Source organism: Rhinatrema bivittatum, chromosome 2, assembly GCF_901001135.1.
Source record: "Rhinatrema bivittatum chromosome 2, aRhiBiv1.1, whole genome shotgun sequence".
NCBI classification, from domain to species: Eukaryota; Metazoa; Chordata; class Amphibia; order Gymnophiona; family Rhinatrematidae; genus Rhinatrema; species Rhinatrema bivittatum.
This window is the reverse complement of record NC_042616.1, coordinates 306326478-306345988: the sequence shown is the minus strand read 5'-3', so window position 1 is coordinate 306345988 and position 19511 is coordinate 306326478. Positions and strand designations below refer to the sequence as shown.

The window sequence follows — 19511 nt, the reverse complement described above, 5'->3', positions numbered from 1 at the left end:
TCTGCAGCTGCCATTTCTGCAAAAAGATAGGCCTGGCTTGAGTCTTCGGACTTGCGCGGTCTGAAAAAAGTTAGAGGAGGGGACCCCTGTGGGGCAAATTAACCTTTAGTAATTCCGTGAGGAAAATTCCTGTCAAGAATCTCTTCAGAGCTCCTTTACCGCGAGGCTACTGCTGCGCGGAAAAAAGAAGACTGAAGGGGGACTCCTGCTGGCTGCAGGGTTAGTGCCATGCTGGGCATACCCAGTAGGGGCCAGTCAAAGTTCTGGAAGCTTTGACAGAAGTTTTCCGTGATTGGGCTCCATCCTGATGATGTCACCCATATGTGAGGACTAACATCCTGCTGTCCTGTGAGAACACCTGTTACAGGTAAGCAACATTTGCTTTTTAGTTATTTGCTTTCTCACACTATTGAAAATGAGTAAAGCATTCCACAAACCAACATTCCTAGGAAAAACACTGCAGAAAATGAATCAAAAAAAGAAAAGGAACTTTTAAAGCCCTATATACATAGCACATATCTCTGTCAGCAAGTTTTCTTATAAAGCTGACCTTTACCTCTTTTAGCTTACGTTTTCTTGGTGCAGTTTTTTTGTGATATTAAGTAAATGTTTTTACATTTGTTGGCTTGAGCCTTATGAAATGATTGTAAATCACCTCTATTCTACCAGGATTGTTATGCGCTGGTTCAAGCATTTTAGTTTCTGGCACTCTTGGAACTGGGGCCACTTCGTTCTTGCAGACACCCCACTTCACCATCATCACGTTCTTCTCCCTTTTCTTTCCTCTCCATTCACCCTTGGCATCATAACTTTTTCCTTTCCCTCTTCACGCGGCATAATAACATGGCTTCTCCACTATCATCTTCTTCCCTTCCCTATCCTCACTTGCCCCGGGCATCATCTCTTCCTTCTCCCTGTATTATTGCACTGCACATAGAAGTACCTCAAGCAATAGGATGGCATAGAAGGGCAGCTATATCCATCCGAGTCCAGCATTTAACATGACAAACATCAACTAATTAACCCAAAAAAAAATATTTCCTAGCATGTAGCAGATGGACTCAGGACCAGTGGATATAGTGTACTCCTGATAGCAATTGGAGACGGATCAGATTTCAATCTGACGTCAGTCCTAGTACATATACACCTGCAGGAAGTGCAGCTCTTCAGTATTTTCCGTCTATATAGCAGTTCAGGACTCTATGCACGCTAGCACAGAGTTAGAGTAATTTAGCAACCAAAACAAGAAAATTTTACCTCTACAGATGAGCCCCGCTTTCCTGCGGTGACACCCATTGGGTCCCTCCCCCAGTTGAGAATTCCAGAGGTGATTTCCGCGATTCCTCGGAGGTTAGCCTCTGTTCGATAGCCGACTCTCGGCGGGGACCTAGCCCCCGACACCGGGTGAGCCTGAGAGGCAGCGGGTGCAACTTCCAGCGTGGTGGTGAAGGTATTTTCCCTCTTCCCCCGCAGCCAGAGACCACCCGGAACGAGACCGGAAAGTGCCAAGACAAGGTAAGGTGGAAATCTATTTAAATGTCTCCGGTCTCCGAAACTCGAGGAGTCGCACAGGTCGCCAGCCGGGACCAGTGCCACCAGGTTGATCTGCCCTAGCAGGGCTAGACCCCCGGTGAGATCCGAGGGTCCTCCCACGTGGAGACCCTCCGAGGTGGTCGCCATATTGTCCACGTGGTCACCGTCACCATTTTGATGTGTTCGCTGTTCTGTCCGCCACCCCGACCCGTGTGCACAGAGGCGAGCCGTGCACACAACCTCACGCACCCAAGTACCGTGCACACAAGCGACGCACATAGCCACACACTTACTGTACCGGGCGCATAACTTCGATCTGTGCGCACATCTCCCTGAGCGCGTACCAAGGTTACGCGCACAACTTCGGCGCATAGGAGTGCATAACTAAGCCACCAGGCCCTGTAATTTACGTGCATAAGCCATGGCACCACCGGAAAAGAAGCTCAAGGCTCAGGGCCTTTGCCCAGCATGCCATATTAGAGCTGCACAACATGAGGAGGCCCTGGGAGATCCAGCCCATGGCCATCCCCAGCCGGTACCTGGTTCCAGCTTCTCGAACATTACGCCAGACCTGGTGTCTCCCAGCGGGACCCTCCCTCAAACGGGGCTCCCGAGGGATGCAGCGCCCCTTAATTTAGACCCAGCCTCTATCTCCTGGGTGGAATTCTTCAAAGGCCTGCATACTTTTGTCCACATGCAGCCGGGGCCTCCGATAATATGGCCACAACCTCTACCAGAGGACCTCAACATCCCAGGACCCTCTATGCCCAGGGAAGTGATTCCATAGCCCAGAAGCCCCACCTTCGGGGACACGGACAACTCAGATGAGGAATCAGAATCACTGGAGGAAGGGGAGCTCCCTCCAGGGGACAAAGCCCCACCGAACCATGAGGTGCTTCTTTACCAAGGGGGAGCTCCCAGACCTGGTCACACACAGCTTGTAAGAGCTCACTATCCCAGGCACAAGTGCCTCGGGGGAACCTAAGACGAATCCCCTACTAGAGGGACAAGCCGTCCAGGAGCTAATTGACCTGGAATGGGATGCCCCGGAGACTACGTTCAAAGGGGGGCGTACCCTGGCAGCCATGTACCCTCTGGACCCAGCCGCCAAAGATCTCCTGGCATGTCCGAAAGTGGATGCCATGGTCTGCACAGTCTCGAAGCGCACTACTATCCCAGTTGAGGGAGGAGCAGCACTCAAAGATACTCAAGACAGACATCTGGAATCCATCCTCAAACAGTCTTTTGACGTCTCCGCTATGTCTCTACAGATAGCGGCCTGTTGTGCCGTAGTGACACGCGCCTGCTTATCACAGACCAGGAACAACACTCCTGGGGAAGTCCTGGAACCAGCAGTATCATTCCTTGCGGATGCCACTCTGATCTGGTACGCACCGCAGCTAAAGGAGTGTCATCAGCAGTGGCAGCCAGAAGACAATTCTGGCTCCGAAACTGGCTGGCCGACGCATCTTCCAAAACAAGACTCACAAGGATGCCCTTCAAGGGAACCCTCCTGTTCGGAAACGAACTAGAGAAACTAGCCAACAAATGGGGCGAATCTCCACTACCGCAGCTACCGGAGGACAGGAATAGGAAAAACCAGCGACCCTTCCCCCGATTTTCCAGGGGCAGAGGATCACAGCGCTTCAACCCATACAGAAGCACATATCAAGAGGCTCGCCCCGCAGGCAGGAGTCAGTCCTTTCGGAACAAGCACAACCAAAGGGGAGCACCCCACAATGAAAATCAGCCGACCCATCCAAAGGAAGAAGCCATAAGGGGCAGACTTGCCCTATTCTACCAAAGATGGTTTGAGATAACTTCAGACAAGTAAGTCCTAGCCATCATTCGAGAGGGATATTACCTGGATTTCCACCACCTCCCTCCGGACAAGTTTGTGGAATCCCCCTGCCACGACCCTTCCAAGAGGATGGCAGTGGAAGCTACACTGACCAGATTACTAGCCTTAGAGGCTATAACACCGGTACCCACACAACAAATAAATACTGGACATTATTCCATCTATTTTATCGTTCCCAAGAAAGAAGGAACGTTCTGGCCCATCCTGGACCTCAAGTCTGTCAACGCCACCTTGAAAATTCCTCGCTTCCGTATGAAAACCCTACGCTGGGTAATAAGGGCAATACAACTGTGAGAGTTCCTTACATCTCTGGATCTGTTGGAAGCCTACCTAGACAATCCCAATCCATGAAGAGCATCAGTGTTTCCTATGCTTCACGATCCTGGACCGTCATTACCAGTTCCGGGCACTACCATTCGGGTTAGCCACTGCACCACGGACGATCACCAAGATCATAGTGGTAGTGGCAGCGACACTGACGAAGGAAGGAATCCTCGTACACTCGTATCTAGACGATTGGCTGATCAGGGCGAAATCCCCAGAGGAAAGCCACCAAGCGACCAACAGAATCAAAAATCTACTGGAGAGCCTCGGGTGGGTGGTCAACACAAAGAGTGTCCACAGCCCTCCCAATCGCTAGAATACTTAGGAGTCCAGTTCGACACCAAACAAGACAAGGTCATCCTGACACAGACAAGGAGATCAAAACTGATGACCCAGTTGCGAACCCTGTTGAGCGAGCTTCGTCCCACGTCATGTGACTACCTCCAAGACCTTGGCCTCATGGCATCCACACTGGACGTAGTGCCATGGGCAAGAGCTCACATGAGACCCCTACAGCACTCCTATCACGATGGAATCCGCTGTCCCAGAACTACACCATACGTCTTCAGCTCCCAGACAAAGTTCGGACCCAACTACGATGGTGACTACAAGAAGGCCATCTGAGCCAGGGAGTAAAACTATCCTCACCAACCTGGGTCCTGCTCACCACGGACGCCAGCCTACGAGGATGGGGAGCACACTGCCAGGAGCTAACCGCCCAGGGGCAATGGAACAAAAGAGTCTGGATGGAACATCAATCGCCTAGAAGCCAGGCAGTCAGACTAGCCTGCCTATGGTTCGGACACAGACTCCAAGACAAATCAGTCAGAGTAATGTCAGACAACGCCACAACAGTGGCATACATTAACCGTCAGGGAGGAACCAGAAGCCAACAGGTGTCTCTGGAAATAGACCCCCTAATGTCATGGGCGGAAGCGAACCTTCAAAAGATCTCGGCCGTCCACATCGCGGGGAAAGACAACGTCACTGTGGATTACCTCAGCAGAGAAAGTCTAGATCCAGGAGAATGGAGGCTGTCGACCACAGCATTCCAATTGATAGTAAACCGTCGGGGAACACCAACCATGGACCTCCTGGCAAACCGGTCCAACGCCCTAGTGCCCAACTTCTTCAGCCGCAGGCGGGAACCTCAGTCCCAGGGAATCGATGCCCTGATACAGACCTGGCCACAGGAAACTCTATTATACGCCTTCCCACCGTGGCCCCTATTGAGCGCAATCATCCACAAGATAGAACATCACAGGGGACCAATACTTCTAGTGGCCCCGGACTGGTCAAGAAGACCGTGGTACGCAGACATGTAGAGGCTGCTGACAGGGAGCCCCCTCCCGCTATCTCTACACAGAGACCTGCTCCAACAAGAACCGATCCTCCACGAGGATCCAGCTCGATTCTCTTACGGCCTGGCATTGAGAGGACTTGCCTGAGGAAGAGCGGATTCTCGGGGGCAGTGATTGACACCCTGCTCCGAGCACGCAAGTTCTCCACATCCCTGACATACATAAGGATTTGGAGAGTATTTGAAGCCTGGTGTGAGGACCGCGACATCGTTCCATGCTCAGTCAAAATTCCTGCGATTCTGGAATTCCTGCAGAATGGACTACAGAAGGGGTTGTCTCAACTCCCAAAGGTACAGGTGGTCGCATTGTCACGCTATGGAACCAAGAGCAAGAGAAACGTCGACATCTGGTAGGATGGATCTGGCAGCAAGTCAGTATCTACCTCTTCCATCCTGAAGCACAACGCAATATGTAGCATGCAGCAGGCCATAACAATGCATGCAACCTTTTCGTTACTGTAGCGCAGGGCACCACCAGACTGGTCCAAGCATTGGAATCTGCTTTTCAGCACGCCGAATGTCTACTTGATGACAGACTTCGTGCTGGTATGTGCCTCATCGTACCACCTTTCGGCTACAGTGCATGGGACCAAGAGTAGAGTAAGCAACCATCAAAAACAGTCATAGACTCATTTAAAAACACCATCACCATACCAATATAATACGACCAAAATATTTTCAGAAATCAACAGTATGCAATAACATACATCATGTTGGTGAGACAATGATCTTGTCCTGGGCCCCGCATCCCTCCATCCCACAGGTTTTCTATAATCCCTCCACATTTCTAGCCCATAGCAACTGTTACTGAGCAGCCAGCCTTCTCCATATTTCCCAGTGGGGAAATCAGTTCCAAGTGATGAATGTGTAAGGATAAAGAATCATGGCAGCTCCCAGGAAATCGTGATACCATGTGCAGAATTCGAAGATGTGCATCACACACAATCTGCACATTCATGGAATGGAAGTGGTTACAGAATGCACTCTCCTATTCTGCCTTTGGGGGTCATTGTGATTTAGGTGCAGTCTAGTGCACCCAAACATTGGGCATCCCAGCTATTTTGAAGAACCCTCGCCAGATGTCCTAGATTTGCACTGGGTCCTGTGGATATGAGATATACTGCCTCATGCGCTTTATTATCACCCTCAAGACTTATCCTAAGTGCTGCGAGGCCAACCATATTCTGGAAATTTACGGTTGCAAAAAAATGCAAAGCTCTCAAGTTTCACCAACCGCGAGATGGCATGGTTGTGAGAGGCAAGGGGTCAATGTCCTCACGCAGGTCCTCATAAAGGGTTAAAGTTGCACGAGAGCCGAGATGGTACTTCGCTCCACTTCAGTCTCTGGTTATCCGTGGCCAAATGATACATTGCCTGCGGGGTCAATGGATGGGTCAGGGCTGTACCTAGGAACATAAGAACAGAAAAATGACACAAGACAGCCATCTTAAAACTTCCTTATCCAAATCACTAATACCTGGCAAATACACTAGCATTGAATAGATCTAATAAGCTAATATTCCGTTTTGATTAATAGTTTATGGACTTCTCCTCTACGAACTTATACAAACCTTTGGTAAACCCTGTTACACTAAAGCTCTGGGAATGAATTCCAGAGGAAAATTATGCATTGAGTGAAAAAATATTTTTCTCAAATTTGTTTTGCTTACCTGTGTCTATGCAGCTGCATGGTCAGCATGGCTCTCTTCCATCGTTATTTCCATGAACAATTGCCCTCCATTGTCTGGCAGTCCTTAATCTGGTTTGCACACATAAGAGAAAAATTAGCAAGACAGAGGTCCAGGGTTTCCATGGTTTAAATGGCAGCAAAGCCTTTCACGAACCGTTAGCTATCACTAGCCCTTGTACGATAACACCAAGGATAGGGCTCGCGCAAAATTTGAAACGTTAAAACTTGTTTGGATGCACAAGTTTTGGACGCATGTTACCGCATGGAGGGATAAGGCTAATGAAGTCATTTAAATGGAATTTAAATACGATCAGCTCTGTTTGGAACACGCAAATACCTTTATTGCATGGGGCACTCATTTTGCGCGTCCAAGTATGGGTTAACCTGTGCACTAGCCAGAGCACACAATATTGCATTGGCCTGTATGACTTTTTATTGTGCTTTACTGGAATGTTAGTTCCCTGTACCAGGATCAGTCCAGACGGTGGGTTATGTCCCCCGTCCAGCAGATGGAGTCAGAACAAACTTCGAGGGACTCACCATATAGGCCAGTACGCCCTCTGCAGGAGCTCAGTATTCTTCTGACTCCAGCAGATGCGAGTAGGGGAACCGGTTGTTCCCCCAGAGTAGCAGGGTTTTAGTACTTCTGCTTCTTTCTTCTTTTCTGTTTCCTTTTGGGAGCGTCTTGAATCAAGTTTTGAAGTTTGAAAAAAAAAAAAAATTGACAATTTTTGGGGAGGCGTGGTTTGTGGCTTTCTGCTAAGCTGTTTGCCTCCTCTAATTTTCTCTCTCCTTTTCGCTTCCTACCTAGCCGAGGGTAAGTTGTTTTGTTTGTTTTCTTCTTTCCCTCGCGTCTAGGTTGACTTGGGAGCGGGTGCCTCGTGGAAGCCGGTGGTGCCGGCCTCTCCACCTCAGCTTCCTCCGCCCCACGGACCCAGGACGTGCATTCCCTGGGGTCGCTGCTGCAGGGAGGGTCGTTTCCCCTGTGCCTTCGGGGCGATTTTCGAGCGGGCAGCGCCGGCCGGTTGGGCCCCCCCGCGGCACCTTTCCTCCTCCTCGGGCCCCCCCATGGCTTTTCCGCTCCTCCCCCGGCGATCCCGATGCCGTGGCCGTCTCGATGTGCGGCCTGCGACGAGCCGGGGTCGAGGATTTCCAGAGAGGGGATCTGCGCGAGGTGCCTCCCCGGGGGGAAGGCACCTCGCAGCCACTCAGCAAGTTATCCTTCCTTTCGCAGCGGCCCGGGCGGCGCGGGCCGGCCACTTCGCTGCCTTTGGCGGGAAGGGCGGCCATCTTGGATCTCCAGCGCGCTGGGGATTCTTTCTCAGCACGGCCAGATGAGGAGGAGGGGGAGCTTTCTCCACCAAATCTTGATCCGGAGGAGGGACCGACGGACCTGGGATCCACGGAGGGCCCCCCCTCGGGGTCCCTCCCGACTACACCGCGATTTTCCCTGGAATTCATCCTGCTTATGCACAGTGCATATTTGCAGGGCCTTGATGCTCCCGGTGGCCTTAACATGGGCCCCCCTCCTGCCAAGACTCCACGGATTCTGTCTGCTCCGCAGGGCCACCCCGACCTGGTGGGCTCGGTGTCTGGGGCCCCACCACCGACCACCCGGCTGCGCCGGGAGGAGCGGGGCCGGTCCCAGTCCCGGGGGGAGACGCCTCAGATCCCGCGGATCCTGCGCTTCCGGATGCGCAGGCAGAGGGAGACAACCCACGTGCGCTCCGCATCTTCCAGCGGGAGGAGTTGGACGCTCTGATTCCTCAGATTCTACGGGAGCTGGACCTGGACCCACCGGCTCCTGTGGCCCCTGCCGTCTCCACGTCCTCCAGGAAGGGGGATCCTGTTCTAGCCGCCCTCCGGCCACGATCTCGAGGTTTTCCTATCCATGATTCTTTTTTGCAGCTCCTGACCAGGGAGTGGGATACTCCTGAAGCATCTTTAAAGGTCAGTAGAGCCATGGAGAAATTGTATCCGCTTCCTGAGGATTTTCTGGATCTTATCAAGGTCCCAAAGGTTGACTCGGCGGTGTCAGCGGTCACCAAGAGGACGACAATTCCCGTGACGGGCGGAGCAGCATTGAGGGATACGCAGGACCACAAGCTGGAAATTTTCCTCAAGCGCGTTTTTGAGGTCTCCGCCCTGGGGATGCGAGCAGTCATGTGCAGCTCGCTCGCGCAACGAGCCAGTCTTCGATGGGTGCAACAACTCCTTACTTCTCAAGCTTTGCCTCCAGAAGAAGCCGCCCAGGCGGATAGCCTGGAGTCGGCCATAGCCTACGGGGCGGATGCCCTATACGACCTCTTTCGAGTCCTGGCGAGATCCATGGTTTCGGTGGTAGCGGCTCGACGTCTCCTGTGGCTTCGTAATTGGGTGGCGGATGCCTCTTCTAAGTCAAGTTTGGGCTCTCTACCTTTCCGAGGCAAGTTTCTCTTCGGTGAGGACTTGGATCAGATTATCAAGTCCCTGGGGGAGAACGCGGTCCACAGTTTACCTGACGATAGACATCGTCCGTCGAGATCTTTTGGCTCCTCTAGAACCAGGGCCAGAGCGCAGCGGCGCTACAGGCAGATGGGGACTAGGTCTACCTCCTCCAGATCTCAGGCCTGGCCGCGGTCCTTTCGTGGCCGCCGGCCCTCACGCGATGGTTCGGGGCAGGGGAATCCCCTGCCCAAGCCACCGCAATGATGCCAGAGTCACCCACTCCTCCAACCCCAGGATCGGGGGGCGTCTTGTGGATTTTTACGAGGAGTGGGTGCGTATCACCTCCGACCAGTGGGTCTTGGATACGATAAGAGACTGCTACGCTTTGGAGTTTGCCCGCCCCCCGCGAGAGAGGTTCCTCTTCTCCCCCTGCGGCTCGGACCTCAAGAGAACAGTGGTTCAGCAAACTCTGGATCGCTTGCAGACGATAGGGGCCATCTCACCCGTCCCCTTCGGCGAGGTGGGCTTGGACCATTATTCTATATATTTCGTCGTGCCCAAAAAGGACGGATCGTTTCGGCCCATCCTGGATCTAAAGGAGGTCAACAAGTCGTTACGGGTCCTCAGGTTCCGTATGGAGACGCTACGCTCAGTGATCGCTGCAGTGCATCAGGGGGAGTTCCTTGCCTCCCTAGATCTAACGGAAGTGTATCTGCACATACCAATCCTTCCGGCTCATCGGCGTTTTCTCCGTTTCAAGATCCTGGGTCAGCACTTTCAGTTCAAGGCCCTTCCCTTTGGGCTGGCAACCGCTCCTCGCACGTTTACCAAGATCATGGTAGTAGTGGCGGCGACCCTACGGAAGGAGGGCATTCTGGTTCATCCCTACCTGGACGATTGGCTAATTCGGGCGAAGTCTTTCAGCCAAGGACAAGCCTCGGTGGCCAGGGTCATACAAGTTCTGCGTTCCCTGGGTTGGGTGGTGAACTTCTCCAAGAGCTCCCTCGTACCCTCGCAACACTTGGACTTCTTGGGGGCGACCTTCGACACGTGTCAGGGCAAGGTGTTCTTCCGGCAGGACAAGGCTCAATCTTTGCAGAACACATACGGCGCTTCTCTGCGATACAGGAACCCACCTCTTGGGATTATCTTCAGCTTCTGGGCGTGATGGCCTCCACCATCGACCTGGTACCTTGGGCGTTTGCGCATATGCGTCCTCTTCAGGCGGCGCTGCTATCTCGCTGGAAACCGGTCTCACGGGATTATCAGATTATACTCCCGCTTCCACAGACGGCCAGGGACAGTCTACGGTGGTGGTTGGTACCGGCGCACCTGGCTCGAGGCGTTTCCCTCAAGGTGCCCAACTGGACGGTGGTTACCACAGATGCAAGTCTAGTCGGATGGGGAGCCATCTGCGGGCGCAGTGCCACTCAGGGGACGTGGTCGAAGACGGAAGCGGCATGGCCAATCAACCGCCTGGAAACCAGAGCGGTACATCTGGTGCTCCTTCACTTCCTCCCTCTGGTCCGGAACCGAGAGGTCAGGGTCCTCTCGGACAATGCAACCACAGTAGCTTACATCAATCGGCAAGGAGGGATGCGCAGCTGGCTCGTCTCGCTCGAGGCGGCCCTTCTGATGGAATGGGCGGAAATTCACCTTGCACGACTGGCAGCCTCGCATATTGCCGGGGTGGGCAACATTCAGGTGGACTACCTCAGTCGTCAACAGCTGGACCCCAGCGAGTGGTCCCTTTCCAATGAAGCGATGCAACTTCTTGTCCGTCGGTGGGGTGCCCCACACTTGGACCTGATGGCGACCGCGATCAACGCCAAAGCTGCCCCCGCTTCTTCAGTCGCAGAAGGGAGCGCGGCGCAGAGGGAGTGGATGCCCTGGTTCTCCCGTGGCCGCCACATCTTCTTCTCTACGCCTTCCCGCCTTGGCCCCTGGTGGGCAGAGTGCTCCGCCGGATCGAAAGGCATCGGGGAAGCGTGATCCTCGTCGCCCCAGAGTGGCCTCGTCGGCCCTGGTTTGCAGATCTGCTTCAACTAGCGATCAACGGACCAATACGACTGGGACATCTCTCTCGTCTGTTGCATCAGGGACCGGTATTTTTCGAGTAGGCAGAACTCTTCTGTCTTGCGGCTTGGCTTTTGAGAGGCGTCGCCTCAGACGCAGAGGATACCCGGAGGCGGTAGTTTCGACTCTGCTGTGGGCTCGGAAGACTTCTACCTCGGTAGCTTACGTCCGAGTCTGGAAGGTTTTCGAGCTGTGGTGCTCCAAACAGGACATTCAGACCACGAGGGCATCAGTATCACAGATCCTACAGTTTTTTCAAGATGGGCTGGACAAGGGCCTTGCCTATAATTCAATTCGAGTACAGGTGGCTGCCCTTAGCTCACTGGTGCAGCCTGGGGGCTCACTACTCCTCCAACCGGACATCGCCCGTTTCCTCAGGGGAGTTAAGCACTTGCGACCTCCGTTAAGGGATCCATGTCCCTCCTGGAGTCTCAACCTAGTCCTTCGGGCCTTGTCGGGTCCTCCCTTCGAACCTCTCCGTGGAGCTACTCTTAAAGATCTCACTCTCAAGACCATCTTCCTCGTTGCCATGTGTTCTGCTCGGCGCATTTCGGAACTTCAAGCTTTATCTTGCAGGGAACCTTATCTACGTTTCACGGACTCTGGCATCTTCATCCGCACCGTCCCTTCCTTCCTTCCGAAGGTGGTGTCGTCCTTTCATTTGAATCAGACTGTGGAACTTCCATCCTTCGCGTCCAACGAGTCAAGGTCCATTCGTCTCTTGGATGTCAAGCGTACGTTACTGCGCTATCTTGAAGTTACCAACGACTTCAGGGTTACTGACCACTTGTTCGTACTATGGTCAGGTCCGAAGAAGGGTTCTCAGGCGTCAAAGACAACAATTGCGAGATGGTTAAAGGAAAGCATCTCTGTTTCTTACATTGGAGCGGGACGACCTCTCCCGTGTGGTATCAAGGCTCATTCTACCCGCGCGCAGTCAGCGTCCTGGGCAGAGGTTCGCTCTGTCTCCCCTTAGGAGATCTGCCGGGCAGCAACTTGGAAATCGCTGCACACCTTTGCAAGACATTACCGGCTGCACCTCCCGGCGTCAGCCTCTGGGCAATTTGGCGAGCAGGTTCTCAGAGCAGGCCTCTCAGGGGCCCACCCGGTTTAGGGAAGCTTTGGGACATCCCACCGTCTGGACTGATCCTGGTACGTACAGGGAAAAGAAAATTATTCCTTACCTGCTAATTTTCGTTCCTGTAGTACCATGGATCAGTCCAGACGCCCGCCACTCTTGGGTTCCTGGTCCTGCTCCGCTTCTTCTGCTTGTTTAGCTCTCTTAGCGGCTTATTATGTTTCTGGTTCTTTCCTGTTATGAACTCAGCTCCCCACAAGTTGGTCGTGTTACCTATTTCATGTTGATGTTGAGTTTACTAGTTACATTTCTAGTTACGCAAACTTGATTCAGACTTGTCTTATTCGGGCTTTGCTAATCTGTATACTGAGCTCCTGCAGAGGGCGTACTGGCCTATATGGTGAGTCCCTCGAAGTTTGTTCTGACTCCATCTGCTGGACGGGGACATAACCCACCGTCTGGACTGATCCATGGTACTACAGGAACGAAAATTAGCAGGTAAGGAATAATTTTCTTATATATTTTTCTCTTGATAGTTGATTGCAAATTGCTGCCTAATGCCAATTATTTATTTTATTTATTTATTTATTTAACACTTTTCTATACCGACCTTCATGGTAGAAAGACCATATCAGATCGGTTTACATCGAACTGGGGGACTGTAACAAGAAACAATAGTAATAATAATAATAATAATAATAATATTATGCCTCATTAATCAGGCTGCTATAAGGAGGAAAGGGAAATTGCTAAAGCAGAAAATATTTTGAGTTGCTTTTGAGTGTTTTATGCATACCTTGGCATTGCAAAATGGATTAATTTAGGAAGTGAAAAATATTTTCAAGAATCTCAAAGCTGCTAATGTGGGTCTGTGAAAACCTCAGATGAGAGATTTCTCTCACTTTTTAAACATACACATTTGTGCCTAGTCTCACAATTTGTTCTTTTCTTTTTTTTTTTTTTGCAGGAAGTTGAAAAGCTGCGCTTTGAGAATGCCTTCCTGAAAGACGTTAAAAAGATATAACACTCCTTTAGGATCCCTTCCAGCTACAAGAGATGGCAAAGTGGGGAAATACTGCAGATATCAAATTTAGATATGTGAAGTTTTCAGAGAAATATGACAAATAGAAGGTACATTTGTTAAATGCATTACTACAGGTTTTCTACATCATTGTCTGAATTACATGTTTCTGTGGTAGTGAGACTGAGAGAACTGCTGAGTCCTGGAAAGAGCTGCGATTTCAAAATAAAGCAGTGAGGCTGTTTTCGTGTATAAAGTAAATTATAGGATTTGTCCTTTCTGGGAAGGGGAGGATATGTCCTGTCACATTGCAGATTTCTTTCTCAATACTCCTTCCATTTCAGAATTTGAAAAACCATATCCATAAGAGAATGCCAGTCCATGTTATGGACTGGCAGACAGTTTGATATAAAATCACATAGCCATTCATCTTTTGTAGCCTAAGTGACATATACAGTTAACACGAAACTTATGTGAGCCCTATTTAAAAAAAGGGTTTTCTCTGGTACCCAGCAAGAAAATGCTTCTTGAGACCTCTAAGGATTCCTGAACCTCCTTAGGGCAAACTGAAGTGCCATAAATCCACATAAGAACAGTCTTAAATTAAGTTGTGTATAATCTGAGGAACCAAATGCCATTTTATCCTTTTCTTTCTTTATTTATTAATTGCACAAATCAACAACAAAGTACACCTTGTGCAAATACAAAGCCAACAGTCTCTTCATGAATCCACTTACAATGAAGATGCAGTATTTAATGACACAGTGCTCTTCATAGTATAAGAAAGGTGTTCATGGATATTCACGAGGTTAGGCCACTTTTAGTTAATGCAGAAAGTTGCTTATCTCCAGAATTCACCATACTTTAGTGCAGGGATTCTCAACTTAGTCCTCGGGACATACCTAGCCAGTCAAGTTTTCAGGATATCCACAATATGTATGAGAGAGATTTGCATGCACTGTCTTCATTGCATACAAATTTATCTCATGCATATTCATTGAGGATTTCTTGAAAACCTGGCTGCTAGTTGTATCCTGAGGACTGAGCTAAGAACACCTGCTTTAGTGTACCAATTAGCAAGTTGAGGATAATCCATATATTTCCATCTAGAAGCTATTACTAGTCTTTTTTTTTTTGTCCTTATTTTAAAACTAGATCAGTGATTCTCAGCCTGGAAAGCTTCTTGTGGCAAATGGAGCCAGTTCTTAAATGTGAGGTTCACATTTAATTAGTGAAAATTAATATGTGAATGTCTGGCACATCTGGCTGCTGAGGCAAAGCTATATATTGCTTACCCTAAGGTCTTCTGTCTGCATAAGTAGGATCTGTTAAAGACTTAATGGAATCATCTATCAGTGTTCTACTTATATCTTAGTACATTGTGAAAGTGCCTCTTACTGCAGGCTGTTTTATTCTTGGATTATTCTTGAATTAATTTTAAAATACAATTTACAGTAGCAGTAAACATCTGTTCAGGTGGCAGCTATGCTGGTGTTATACTTTGTGTAGTTTTTGTTCTGTATTAAAATGTAGATATTTTTGTTCATTGCTGTCATAATCTGTTTTGATGTTTTCAAATAAAAGGCTTTTGTACACAAATAGGAATATTGTCATTATTCTCTCCAACTGTTTAAGCAATAATGTACATTTTGCATTTCTGTACTAGAATTCTGTGAAAAAAATTTGCAAAATCTGTCTTCCACTCACAGAGCCACAAATGTGAATTCTAGTTATACAGTTGTATACAAATGTTTATGCATCCCAAGTCAAACTGTATATTTCAATGAATCTCTTAAGTAAACAGAAGCTGACACTATCTCTGCATGGTACAAAGTTAAACAGGACAGCTTTCTGTAATTTTTAATGCAAAATTACTATTTGCTGAGTTTAACAGATTGAAATAGAAAGTGAATATGATACATGCAAATGTTTGGACGTCCTTCCAGTTGATTCATTACTCTTTTTATTTATTTTTTTTTTGTTTGTTTTCTGTTTTAATGTCCAAAACATGGATTGGCTTGATAGGTCATCAGTAAGCAATGTGAAAAAAATTCTATAGTTGAACAAATACTCTGATTCTAACATCAGGTTGTGACTGTTCTGAACTACTTTCAACAACCATAGGCCTCTCAAAGCAGCTGTCTGGGTATTTGAAAATGAAGATAATTCACTCTCGCAAAGCAGGGGAAAGCTATAAAAAATAAATCTCCAAACACTTTCAGCTAGCATTTTCAATTGTCAGAAACATTAAGAAATGGAAATTCCATGGAACTGTTAGTTGAGTCAAAATCTGGAAAACCAAGAAAAATCTCCAAATAGAAATGCTCCAAAACTGGTCAGATCTGCAAATCAGAACTTGTAGGTAACTGCGGACGACCTGATGAAATGTTCAGCTGACACTGGAGTACTTGTCCACAGTACAACGTTGCTTATCCAGCAATGTTCTGCACAAGAAAGTTGTCAGAACAAAACCTTTTCTAAGCCCCCATCACAAAAAAAGTCCTTGTCTAAAGTGAGCATAGCAAACCTTAAGCCTAAAATTTTTTGGAACATATCTTAGAAGCTAATATCACACAGTCAGTAAAGAAATTGAAGCTGAAAAGAGTTTGGATAATTCAGCAAGACAACGATCTGAAACATACCTCAAAATCAACTGTGAAGTACTTGCAGGAAAGGAGGATGACTGTTTTGGAATAGCTTTTACAGTCCCCAGACTTGAATATTGAAAATATGTGGGGAAATCTCAAACATGCAGTTCATGCAAAGAAACACAAGAATATTTGTGAGTTACAAGAGTTCTGCAAGGAAGTGTGGGAAATAATTCCAAAAGGAAAAACAGAAACTCTTAGCTGGGTACAGGAAACATTTGGAAGCTGTTTTTTCTGCCAAACAATAGACCTGCGAGCAGAGGCAATAGCAGCGGTTCGGTAAGCCTGGCACCCTCCTTGATGTAGTACGTCCCGGATGCCCCCCCCCCCCTCCCCAGCGCGCCCGCCACTACCCCTTTCATCAGCTGCATCCACTGCGACCCGGCAGTCCCGTGAGGCCTACAAAAAAAAAAAATCCCCGGCTCCCGCGCCCCCGCACTGGCCCGCCGACTAAACCCCCCCCTCCTCCCGATCGGGCATGTAGGCGGCGGCGACGAAAACCAAAGCAATTTTTTTTTTTTTCAAAAAGCGACATCACACATTGCATAAAATAATTTCTCCAGCCTTAAAGCGACAATTTTGGTTTTTTCCAAAAGCGACTTACTTTTGGGATCTGTCAAGATCCCAAAAGTAAGTCGCAAAAGTAACTTACTTTTCTGAAGCCATCAGGAACATGATCTTAGCTCCTCCGGACGAAGACGAAGATGGCTGCCTGCACGGGGAAAGCGTGCAATTGGCCGCTGAAGACGTGACGTCACGTCTTCAGCGGCCAATTGCACGCTTTCCCCTCACGGGACTGCCGGGTCGCAGTGGATGCAGCTGATGAAAGGGGTAGTGGCGGGCGCGCTGGGGAGGGGGGGGGGCATCCGGGACGTACTACATCAAGGAGGGTGCCAGGCTTACCGAACCGCTGCTATTGCCTCTGCTCGCAGGTCTATTTCGCCGGCTTGCTGCACGCTTTCGCTTTGCTCGGCTCTGCTTTTTCTCCTCTCCCGTCTGTCTTCGCCGCTGTGCCTCACCTCCTCCCGGAGCAAGGCTGCTTTCGCGCCCTGCTCCGGGAGGAGAGACACAGCGAGGAAGCAACAAAGACTTTTCGTGTTTTTTTACACTTCCTGGTACCTGTCATTCCAAATGCCATTTGAAATGACATTTGAAATGACAGGTACCGTCGCACCCTGGTTACTGTATAGGCGCTGTATTAAGCGCCTATACAGTAAAATGGGTTACGCGGCCATAACCCTTCCCTACCGCTTTAAAGCCGCGGCATGCATTTGCATGCGATTAGAGGAGAGTATCGGGGAGTTAGTGAAGAGAACTGTGCGTGCGGGGAGGAAGGGTGCGCCTGACACTGCCGCACTGTTTCTACCGCGGCCTTACTGGATCGACCTGAATGTGTTACAAAGTAGTGACTGAAAGTGTCCAAACTTTTGCACATGCCATATTAACTTTATGATTTTCAATCAGTTATGTGTCTGGACTGGTCTAGTTAGATGAAGATGGAGAAATGTAATCTTGCCTGTTTACTTCTTTTCCTTGATTCCAGCCAGACTATTCCAGGAGCCTCCTGGACTGCTAGAGGTGGTCATATTTCAAATGCAAATAATTAGAGTAAGTTATTGGGAGCCGCTATGTAGAATCTGTATGGTGTTGAGAGCTGCAGCTGGCCCAATTGTATCTGTTGATTCCACATGTTGGTCTCCCATGGTTTGGAAGTCTGGAGTCATTGTTCTCCCTCGGAGAAGGCGCCTTCTCGTTTGGAGAAGTCAGGCATTGTTAAAACTGCAAGCTTATTGGCAGGCTAGAGACAGCATGGGACCTTATAAGTGGTGATGTCAGCAAACCTGTTCTCTCTCTCCTGCTGGTAGGGAAGAATAAATCCAAGGTAAAAAGACCACAAGGGAAGTGTTCCTGAGGCACAGTTTCACTTTGAGCAGCGCTAAATATCAGTGCTGCCCAAACAGCTGGGTAAATCTGGTCTAATAAATACCTACCCTAAAGATATTCAGATAATTTATCTGGGTATATTCCTCGGAACACTTAATTTGGGTAAATTCCACTGAATATGCAAATAACTTTTACACACAACTTTCTTGCTCCCTGGCTGACCTCAATAGTATTGCTTGATTGAATATTTGGCATACACTGTATGCCACCTTCCGAAGGAGAACAGAATCCATTATACTCTTAGTTTGACAAAGTAAGATGCAAAGAGTTAAAGCAGCTTCCCAGTGTTACATGTGACGACTCATGTGATAAAATACAATAAATCCCTGAAGATTTATTGAATTTTAGTCCTTTGCTGTAACTATAAGGACCTTCATTTTCGGTTTTATTTCCCCAGCAATTTCAATGTTTGTTATAAACAAAAGATCAATAGAAAAAAAATTATAAAAGTAATTTGATTTTTTTCACTTTTTTTTTTTATGTATATATAAACACTACTTGTATATTCTTTGGAAAAATAAAGTAACTGAAAGGGACCCTTTTTAACCAGTAGAACAGCATTCTTCATTGTAAAACCCAGAGACCAAAAGCATCTCCCAGTAACCCTAAATGTGATTGTGCCTCTTCTTAACTGCCCCCCACCACCTTTTCTGGAAACTTGCCAGTACTGCCTCCAGAAGAACTGTTCTCTTGTCATCCAGAAGTGTGTGGCTCTTAGTTTGAGCCACCCCAAACACCTCTGCAATTCTCACAAGACAGAGAACAGTAGAGGAGTATGGGCACTGCACAGCTCAAACTCAGAGCCACATGGTACCAAAATAAATCAGAATAGCTGTTCTCGAGGTAGCATTCGTAGTAGATCTCTGGAGAAGATGGGGGATTAACAAATGGGGCTAGCTGGCTTGGGGCTGAGGACAGGATGATATAGGCTGTGATTGGGAGAGGTGAGTGGGGGTTGAGACTGGCTGGGATGGGGTTGGGAGAATGTGCTGGGGAAAGCTGGAGGGTTTAGGGGGAAATGGGGTGAAATGGGCTGAGTGTGTGTAGAAAAGAGGAGGCAAAGATGAGCTGAGAGGTCATTTTATTTACAGGTGTCTCTCTCTAGTGTACCTGAGTTGGCTGCATTATCGGAAGGGGACCCTCCTGAACAGGGCACTTCAGTGGGGGAGTTCTTCTTGCCCTAATGCCCAGGATGCCAGATGCTTTGTCCAGTGATAGTCCTGGCTCTTACATCGAAATCTGTTTTTTGGGGGGGTTTTTTTGCCACAGTAGCCCCTAATTGAAAAGCAGTGAAGATAACTGCAATAGACCATCTCCCCCATCCAAAATGCCAATCTCAAAGCACATACTAGGCTGTTTTTAAATATTAAATATTGTAATCTGCTTTAAGTGGTATTTGGAATGTGTAAAGCAGAATATAAATATTAAATTTCTTAGCACTCTGCTAGGTGGATCCACGAGCAGTGGGTTATGCACCTCTACCAGCAGATGGAGACAGAGCAAAACTGACATCACTGTATATATACCCATCAGCCCGCCAGTATTCTCA

At 48.7% G+C, this 19511-nt stretch overlaps 1 protein-coding gene across 2 annotated transcripts in view; it reads left to right on the top strand.

The window, feature by feature from the left end:
* Positions 1–14916, top strand: part of KIF15 (kinesin family member 15) — a 428798-nt gene extending 413882 nt beyond the window's left edge. For both annotated transcript variants that reach the window (XM_029589694.1, XM_029589695.1), the window contains one exon: positions 13317–14916. In XM_029589694.1, the coding sequence (XP_029445554.1) occupies positions 13317–13373 (57 nt within the window). In that variant the 3' untranslated portion in view covers positions 13374–14916. The remainder of the gene's footprint in view (positions 1–13316) is intronic.
* Positions 14917–19511: the final 4595 nt, after the last annotated feature.